This window comes from Carassius carassius, chromosome 9, assembly GCF_963082965.1.
Source record: "Carassius carassius chromosome 9, fCarCar2.1, whole genome shotgun sequence".
Taxonomy (NCBI): domain Eukaryota; kingdom Metazoa; phylum Chordata; class Actinopteri; order Cypriniformes; family Cyprinidae; genus Carassius; species Carassius carassius.
Genome location: NC_081763.1, coordinates 31,558,025 through 31,567,832, shown reverse-complemented (window position 1 = coordinate 31,567,832; position 9,808 = coordinate 31,558,025). Strand labels below are relative to the sequence as shown.

Genomic DNA, 9,808 nt, shown 5'->3' with positions numbered 1-9,808 from the left:
GTTATCTTGACTCAGAAATACAGTTTGTTCTTTATTTGAAACTTGTGGCTATACAAGTCATTGTCTAATCGGCAAGAGCCTGAGGAATCAGTGAGGCCAAAAGCAGCTACACAGGAGTTTACTTTTTATACTTTCAAATACAACATTTTGGCATATCACCTGACATCATGTTGACATTTCAGTCCAGTGGATCTCCATCAGATTGAAATGATACGAAATAAGAAAAATATTGTCATAACTGTGCAAACGTATACACATTTAAGACGCTTTGTCTTCATCCAGCACCTGTAGAAATTTTGTTGGATATACATCCAGTCTACTTTTCAAACTATAAATGTGATTCTTATGAACTATTTTTGGTTCATTAAAAACATTGATTTTGTCACAGGTATAAATTGTATAGGACATATTATAGAACAAATATATAAAGTAATCCTTTCTATACAATAGAAATAGCTGTTCTTCCTACTGAGGCAAATATCATTTGTTAGTCAATTTAAGAAAATCAAACCACTAAAAATGTATTAAATATATTGATATTAAAAGCAGCTAATCATACACAAATATAAGACCTAAATCAAATGAATTATGATTGTAATGCTGCTATTGCAACACTTCAATGATCAGATGTATTTGAACTCCATTCACTTTCGAACAATAATGTCTAAAGATCTGTGACCAATGGCTAAATATACTGTGATTATGAAAAAAAACAAGCCCTTTAGTTATAAAAATGTTTCTACTAACTGGATGTGAATAAATAAAACCATGAATGTGTAATATGAAAGTGAATAAGATGAACTTCACATCAATTCAAGTTGGCTTTAAAAAAATAAAATAAAACAGTTCTACCTCTAAATTTGACAAATGTTCATTCCATGTCAAACCTCATACCTAGTGAATCTCCAAGCCTTCATCGATGTTAAATATAAAACAAAATAAAAACTTCACACTTGCTTCTTATGGATTGCGGTTTCATCCCTCCTTCTTGTGTCTTTCTCCTGATTGGTGAAGGCTTCAGTCCGTCACTTCGCTGTAGTAGTATTTCTGAGCCGTTTCGCTGAGAGTCCAGCCTCCCGCACGAAACTCAAGGATCTCGAGCAGGAGCAGGCGGCCCATGGAGCTCAGGTCCTCCTGCAGGAGGAATCCATCCCTCAGCAGATTGAACAGCTCATCCATGAGCTGCATGTTCATCTTCTCCAGCTGATCTCCGATTCGGTGCAACTGTAACACCAGACAGTCCACCTGAGACAGACAGAGAGAAAAGCAGAGTAATCACTTCAACATCTGAGAAACCTGATGAATTAATAACTGATAATCAGTAACACAGTCAAAACATGTCATCTGAGAAGCTCTGATTAAACGTCATGATCTTGTGGTCAATGATTTTGGCCCTCCAAACCAATTTTTGATTAAACTGAAAATTCATTTTTGCCATTTTTTGATGATCACTAATTTATTTACTCAATCAGTCCATAAATCCATTTCAGTCAACCACTAACAACGTTCAAGATTCACCTCCTCCTCATTCTGCAGGGCATCGGACTGGGCCAGTCTGAACAAACAGTCATACACGGGGTGCACAAGGGCCATCATGGGCATGTTGTTCACCTGCAGCACAGAGAATTAAGTTAAAAAGTTAGTAAGCACTTCAATTGAATTTATACATGCATTTTAATTATAGTTACCCTACATGCCTTCTTAAATAAGACACTGTGAACTTAAAATTTTAACTCACTGAGAACTGGCTCACTATCAGACCATCTAAAATGTATATGTGTTTGTTTCTTAATCAGAACACATTAGAGCAAAGCTGCTCACCAACAAAGCTCTGCAGTGAATGGGTGCCGTCAGAATGAGAGTCCAAACAGCTGATAAAAACATCACAATAATCCACAAGTTATACCACTCCAGTCCATCAGTTACTGTCTTGATTTGTGGATTGTTGTGACGTTTAGCTGTTTGGACTTATTCTGACGGCACCCATTCACTGCAGAGGATCCATTGGTGAACAAATGATGCAATGGTACATTTCTCCAAATCTGTTCTGATGAAGAAACAAACACATCTATATCCTGGATGACCTGAGTGTGAGTACATTTTCAGCAAATTTTCCTTTTAGGTGAACTATTCCTTTAAGCATTAAAACAGAAGGCAACTTTTCACCTTGAGGTAGTCAAAGATGTTGCAGATGAAGGATACGAGACAAACCCACTCCTGAGTGGATCTCTTCCGTGTCTCCTCTCTGGCTTTAAATTCCTGCTGCAGTCGGTTCAGAAGATTACGCCGAAACACATTACCATTGGTCTGCTTAGCCTCTGCCTGCATAAAGTCAGTCACATGCTTACAACTCAGTCCTAACAAACTACAAGCTACACACCGTGCGTTTGTTTACCTGGACAATCGTGTAACAGATGCGTCCGGCCTCTCTGCTGAAGATCTGGTCCTTCAGAGACTGGTCCACTATTACATTGGACACTTTCTCCAGGTCAACTGAACCTGGGTCTGAGGACAACAACAACATTTGTGAGCCTAACAGTAAAATATGTCATGCAAAACTGTTGCAGATTCAAGATGATAACCTTTCAAAGCAGTTTTGAGGAGTTTCTGTGTCTCCAAATCAAACGACTGGATCTTGTACTCTTCTTTAGATGAGTTCTCCATTCTGTTTAGGATGGCAAGACAGGCCCCGATCAGTCAATAATCAATCTTCAGGCACATAAGATCAGTTTTTCTGTGAAAAATGTGTCGTGGTACTCTTGTGAATGGCAGCAGACACTGACAGGGAAGAGAAGAACTGTTGAATAAAGTCATTATCTTTGTTTTTCTTTTGCACACAAAAGGTGAAAGCTTAACTTGTGTTTTGAAAATGAACCGAGGTCTTACGGGTTAGGAATGACATGAGGGTGATTTATTAATGACTGAGGATTAATGTATAAGGACCATTTCTCATTATTAACTAGTTGTTTATTAGCATGCAATTATTCTGCATGACTATATTCCACATTCCTAATCCTAGCCAATACCTAAACCTAACAACTGCCTTACTAACTATTAACTAATAAGCAGCAAATTTGGAGTCAAAAGTCATAGTCAATGGTTTGTTAATAGCGAGAATTTGACCTCAAAATAAAGTGTGACCCAGAATTTTTATTTTTTGGGTGAATTATAACTTTAAGTTGAAGTACAATTAGCAATCCTGTTACAGACAAATACTGACAACCAAATCTCATGCCTGCAACATTTGAGAAAGTTGACCATAAAATCATGATCTTAGTGTAATAACACTCAAAGTTGAATATGAAAAACACAAGATCACAATTTAAAGTCAGAGAACAATGTACTTTTTAGAGAAAGATTGTTCTGCTTAATTTATATGCAATCGGGCCCAGACATTGGAAATGCACCAGATGTGATGGGGAAAAATGTTTTGCCCAAAAGTGAATTTTATCTTTATCTGTTAATTCACAGTTGTTTAAATGTAATTCTAGGTTTAAAGACCATGTTGACATGTAGTTGCCAGATACATCTAGCTGTCATAGGGTTTTGCTGAATTACTAATATGAAGTCTTTCTCTAAAAAAAATATTAACCAGAACCAATTTACAATAGGAAAAGTAAAAATATCCCTGGAAATCAATTCCAGAGCCTTAATATTGCCCCTCTGTGTATAGTATTTGTCTGGTTTGCATTAATAACTACTAGAACTTTAATGGCAATGCAACTCGGACCGATAACTCGTTATTGTCACATTGTCACTGCTCTGGTGAAACAGATGACGTGTGAAATATGTGATGATGTCATCAGTCTGAATTTCAAAGGGAATCGAGAGCAGCTCGTGAGTTAACGAGGATAAACGGATTAACGTACAACAACCGACCAAACACCATCAGCTTCACGACAAACTGCTCGTTATTACTGACAAAAACACTTTTTTGAATAAATCAATTTCAAATAACTTTACAGTCGATTGTAGGCCTGATCTTTATTTTCTCACAGTGAAAATACACAAACGTCGAAGAGTTAGCGAAGAAACAATTTTATATTTTGGTTAGTTGTGACCACTCCTAACTAACGTTCCTCAAAACTCATAAAACCGCTCAACGAGACAGATAAAACTTCATTTAAAGGCAACAGCAAACTCGAATACACACTTCCAAGGCAATGACCATTGTGACTTAAACTCTTTGAAATATAAAGTAACGTTACGTTAGGTAAACAACAACTAACGTTAACGTGTACAGAATCACACCTAAGTTATCCGTTTAACAGCACTATGAAAGGCATATAAAATTATTTTTATATACTACTAAAATGTAAGAGGGGTAATATCGCAAGTTCATAAGGACAAAACTTACATTAAAAACCGTAAACGTGCAAATGTTTTTCACATATCTAACCCTCGCTCTTTCGCTTCGGTCTCCCGCAGGCGAATCTGCCAACACTAGTCTGTGCTTATGAATATTAATTACGTAATCTGACGTTGCTCGGTTGACCTAACTGATTGGCTGAAAAACAGACGTTCTGTTTTGAATATTCATTGAGTTATACTGGACCCCATAGAATGGTTGAAAAGCAACTTTTACATGAACAAATTAATATTAATAAGCAAAGTGTGTCTCTCCCATAGACTGTAAAAAAAAGATGGACGAAGCGTCTCCTATTCCTTCCACTATAGAAAAGTGAAACCAAAGCATCTCATTATGGCCGGCCGCTGCCATCTTGGGTAAATTTCGTCATTTGGAGCCAGAGTCAGCGCAGTAGTGTCTGTTCTTACTCTGTTCACAACTACTCACTGATTCTATTAAACAGAGTACTTTTTTTTTTTTTAAACAGAGTAATTTAAGAGGAATTACAGTTGCAGATGACATCACCATTAGCCAATTAGCAAATGATAGCACTATTTTGAAAAGAAAAAAAAATGCAGGGGAAATACCCAAAGCTATTAATATTAAACTATCTTCTCTAAAGCTTCAGGCCTTCATTTGAATATTGATACGTGTGAATTAATGTCTCTTAAGCAGTGTAATTTACCATCTATTTGTGGAAGATTTGAGCTAATTTTCCCATTATTGATAAGACGAAGAAAAAGTTATATTAGTTGTTACTAAGAGAGTTATCTTTGAGAGGGAGAGTTATGGATACAAAAGCAGAGGGCTCTTTCTCTAGCAGTCCAGAATAATATTTGATAATAGGCTTTTAATTTTTTATGGAAAAATAAAACCCATTATATTAAGAAATCTGTAGTTATGAATATAACTGAAAATTGAGGTTTGAACTTCTTAGACATTACCACTCTTAATTATACTTTTAATGTAAATTGGATCAAGCAATTACAAAAAAAAAATGTATACGGATTATTATATAGTATTGTTTAGGTTGAAGATCTTCACTTATTTTTGCTTAGCAACTAAGCATTTCTAAACTTTCATTAAAGTTATACAATTTTCACAAACAAATGCTGCTCTCCTGGAATTTAATTAAATGTATATATTTTTAATATATTATTATATATATAATATTTTATAATATATATTCTAAAGTGTGATAGAGAAAAAGGCAACAAAGAACTCCTGTTATGATGTAGGTTTCTGAGGTGCACTCTTGCCATAAATTAATCTATTAATTTTTATAATATTAATTTTTAACAAAAAAAGATTGGTAAAATAACTATTTAGGAGTCTTAGACCTTTTCAAGTTTGTCATGATTAGATTAGGATTTAATTGTAATATATTGAAGTAAACGTAAGGGGCCCACCGAGGGGCCCGGGTGACAGTTAAAATCAAACTTCTCACAAAAACTAACAATTTAACATATATTAGCATAATAACAACTACCTTAAATTATCAAAACCATCTTTTGATAAAACTGTATTGGAAGCGTCATTTAATTATTTATTTATTTTAAATTTGACTCAAGTCCCATTCGTTTACATGGAGGGGCGGTGTTTATGGCCTGTACTGCAGCCCGCCAGCAGGGGGCGATCAAAGAACACGCAGCTTCAATTTTCAGGATCTGTCAGAAACTGTCGGAAACCATAGACATAAATAACTAGACGCCTCATTGGCTGCTTTGAGCCGTTGCCGCAATACGTCAACGCGTCCGCCATGTTAGTGAGGGCAAGACTGCATTAAAGGTTTAGTTCACCCAGATAGCAAAATTATGTAATCAATAACTTACACCATGTTGTTTCAAACCCGTAAGACATTTAACTTTGGAACACAGTTTAAGATATTTTATATTTAGTCCGAGAGCTCTCAGTCCCTCCATTGAAGCTCTGTGTAAGGTATATTGTCAATGTCCAGAAAGGTAAGAAAAACATCATCAAAGTAGTCCATGTGACATCAGAGGGTCAGTTAGAATATTTTGAAGCATCGAAAATACATTTTGGTCCAAAAATACAAAAATTTGGTATAATACAAATATAATACAAATCAAAATTTGATAAAACAAGTAAATACAAATCAAAAAGTGACACACTTGTTGTCTGCTTTTCAAAACTTGACGATGCTTGACATTTTGTTCTATAATGCACATTACACACACTCATGCAGAAAACACACACATTTTGAAACAGTGGTTTATTTTTCCATGTATGTTAACAAGTGTTGGGCAGTAACGCGTTATTAGTAATTACTTTTTACATAAATTAACTCCGTTACCGTTTCCATATGGTGCATTGTCCGTTACTTTTCTTTTTTAAATTAATTAATTTTGACTGAAGTGCAGCCTAACCTGTTTGCAGCAGCGACGCATTGTAGGGTTGGTGGATGCCAACCACTGTAAACACGAAGACGCACTGTGGGCGTGTTTCTGTTTATTCAAGTATGTGCGGCAGTCATGGCGAGTCAAGGCGAGAGCAGGCGGGAAGGAAGTCGACCGGAAGTTGAAGTCGGCCGCGTGTCGCCATCTTGTAGCAGAACTTCACTTGCGTTAGCATCCCATTGACTCCCATTCATTTTGGCGTCACTTTGACAGCGAATAACTTTAGATCTGAGGCGTTTAAAGACTCCATTTGTCCATTATTTATTTCTAAAGATACATGACAATGTATAAAGGGCTCCATTACCTTCTATGTTACATTATGGCCCCGTAGAAACAGTTTTTGTAAAAATAGGCTAACGATTGCGTCATAACCACTCGACTCTCTGTCGCACAGTAGAGAAATTACCGTACAGACAGGAGGAGAAGCTCGCAGGCAATCGGGGAGACGTCAAGAGAGAAGCCCATAGATACAAGCCCTGGCGTTACATTTTAAAATACTATACAAAATAATTAATCAGAATTCTTACTCCTGCTCACTCACGCCAAAGAACTCCCCGCTCAAGCTCGCCGCCTCTGCAAGATTAACGATGGCAGTTTTCACGCACAGCTACTAGAAGATTTACATCTGTCAGACAGGTTGCTGACGTCATCAAGCTTAGTTTGAGTCTGCGCGTCAGAAACGGAAGTGCTAAAAATCACTAAAAATGGGCTTCACTTGAATTGAGTTCCAATGGGGTCGCTGTGTCCAATTCTTTTACTGTCTATGGGCGAGAGCAACACGAGTTTCTCAAAGTGGAAATATGCTCATTATTTCACTTTAGTTGAGCATAAAGACAAAAACCTTTTATGTTTTATGTAATGTAAGCTGTGTCTTTCTGGTTCGAATGTCCTATCCTAGCCGACGAATTTCCAATCCGTGTGCTCAGATTTTGTAAACCGTACCCTCGGTTTTTGAATCTGTACTCGCGAACTCATAATCTGCACGCACACTTTCGCAATCCATTCCCGTGGATTTGTAAACTGTAGCCGACTCACAGATTCATGCAGCAAGCTCCTACGTGTTAACATACAATTTTAATGAATATTATTATGTGGAATGGGTCTACAGCAAAGTGTTTTCAAAGTGGAAGTCGTGGCCTGGTGGTTAGAGAATTGGACTCCCAATCGAAGGGTTGTGGGTTCGAGTCCCGGGCCGGCAGGAATTGTGGGTGGGGGGAGTGCATGTACAGTTCTCTCACCACCCTCAATACCACGACTGAGGTGCCCTTGAGCAAGGCACTGAACCCCCAACTGCTCCCCGGGTGCTGCAGCATAAAAAATGGCTGCCCACTGCTCTGGGTGTGTGTTCACAGTGTGTGTGTGTGTGTTCACTGCTCTGTGTGTGTGCACTTTGGATGGGTTAAATGCAGAGCACAAATTCTGAGTATGGGTCACCATACTTGGCCAAATGTCACTTCACTTCACTGTTTTAAGTGATTCTCTGTATGTTTTTCTCATACAGGTGAAACATTGTTGAAAACATGCAGCCTGTCTCTACTGTGGAGTCGCCGGCTTTCAGTCAGCTCCTTAGCATGATAACATAGATTTCATTTTTAAACAGCATTTATATATATATATATATATATATATATATATATATGTTTCTCGAAATTGATTCTGAATAATTCAGATTGCTTTCATTTATTTATTTAAAAATGTTCTGTGTTACGTTGTCCATTGTTGATAGTTTTCATGCTTAAGCTGTGAAAGGAACATTTTTAAGGGCTCAACACAACAGCTTTTATGATGCAGAAGCCACTTTAGTTTTTCCTGAATATATTATTCAGGTGTTTTGTTATTTATTTCAGAAATCCTTGTGATATACAATATTCAGTTTGTGCTGGTCTGCCTCAATCAAAATAATGTTTAAAAATTACTTTCTGTTTTACTTTGTGTTTGTATAGACCATAACGCATAAAAGCGCATTAATGGGAACATTAAAGAAAGTTCTTTAAAACAGTAACTAAAAAGTTACTTTTAACAGTAATGCATTACTTTTTGGTGTAAGTAATCAACAAAGTAATTGAGTTACTTTTTGAATTAAGTAACTAGTAACTGTAACTAGTAACTATTTCTTAGTAACTAGCACAAAACTGGTGTTGTCATAACACCTTGGAGATTGAAAATTTTTCTTTTTTGAGACCCCAGGAGCCCAAATTCAGACCCAGAACAATAAAACCCACAGAAGAGGTGGGAGTTCAAAGGAGGAGTCTTTATATTACCAAACTGCAGGGAGAGGAAGAGTAGATATAAGTCATGATCTGCAAGATTAACCACAATCTCATGTGATCCAACCACAGCAGCTGTGGTCAAAGAGTTCTCGTGTGTTCTGATTGGTGGATGATGATGATGAGTGGATAAAGACTAGAGCAATCAAATAGTGAGAGATTGATCTGCTCACCTGGTTATGTTCGTGGATGTTTCGACGTGGAAAGCAATTCGGAATGGAAATATTGATATTTTATTTGTTAACAACATACTTTTCGTACCTTAATTTCAGTAAATGTTATAAAATTAGAGAACTAAGCCAATAGTAGCGCTGGCGGTGTCATTTGATTTGGATGGGAACTTCGGATTGTGAATCATTTGAGTCAGTTTTGGAGTTCAAAGTGGGTTTGCAAATCATTTGAGTCAGTTTGGGAGTTCGGAGCAGGTTCGCGAATCATTTGAGTCAGTTCGGGTATCGCGAATCATTTGAGTCAGTTCGGAGTGGGATCAAGAATCATTTGAGTCAGTTTGGGGATCGCGAATCATTTGAATCAGTTCGGGAGTTCGGAGCGGGTTCGCGAATCATTTGAGTCAGTTCGGGTATCGCGAATCATTTGAGTCAGTTTGGGGATCGCGAATCATTTGAATCAGTTCGGGAGATCGGAGCGGGTTTGCAAATCATTTGAGTCAGTTCGGGTATCGCGAATCATTTGAGTCAGTTTGGGAGTTCGGAGCGGGATCGTGAATCATTTGAGTCAGTTCGGAAGTTCGGAGCGGGTTCGCGAATCATTTGAGT

The 9,808-nt window shown here is 37.3% G+C and overlaps 1 protein-coding gene across 1 annotated transcript; it reads right to left on the bottom strand.

Moving 5' to 3' along the window:
* Position 1: 1 nt before the first annotated feature.
* Positions 2-4,445, bottom strand: LOC132149621 (MIF4G domain-containing protein B). The gene is made up of 6 exons (XM_059559012.1): positions 4,358-4,445; positions 2,583-2,665; positions 2,396-2,505; positions 2,167-2,322; positions 1,519-1,611; positions 2-1,245 (listed from the first exon to the last, which is right to left on the bottom strand). The coding sequence occupies exons 2-6, from the start codon at positions 2,662-2,664 to the stop codon at positions 1,018-1,020; spliced, it is 669 nt and encodes a 222-aa protein (XP_059414995.1). The 5' UTR covers position 2,665; positions 4,358-4,445; the 3' UTR covers positions 2-1,017.
* Between the last annotated feature and the right edge of the window lie 5,363 nt (positions 4,446-9,808).

Coding starts and splice junctions, on each gene's coding strand:
- LOC132149621 (XM_059559012.1), bottom strand. CDS start 2,664: ATGGAGAACTCATCTAAAGAAGAGTACAAGATCCAGTCGTTTGATTTG. Junction 2,323..2,395: donor TCTGTTACACGATTGTCCAG/GTAAACAAACGC, acceptor GACTTTATGCAG/GCAGAGGCTAAGCAGACCAA. Junction 1,612..2,166: donor ACATCTTTGACTACCTCAAG/GTGAAAAGTTGC, acceptor TCTGTGCTGCAG/GTGAACAACATGCCCATGAT.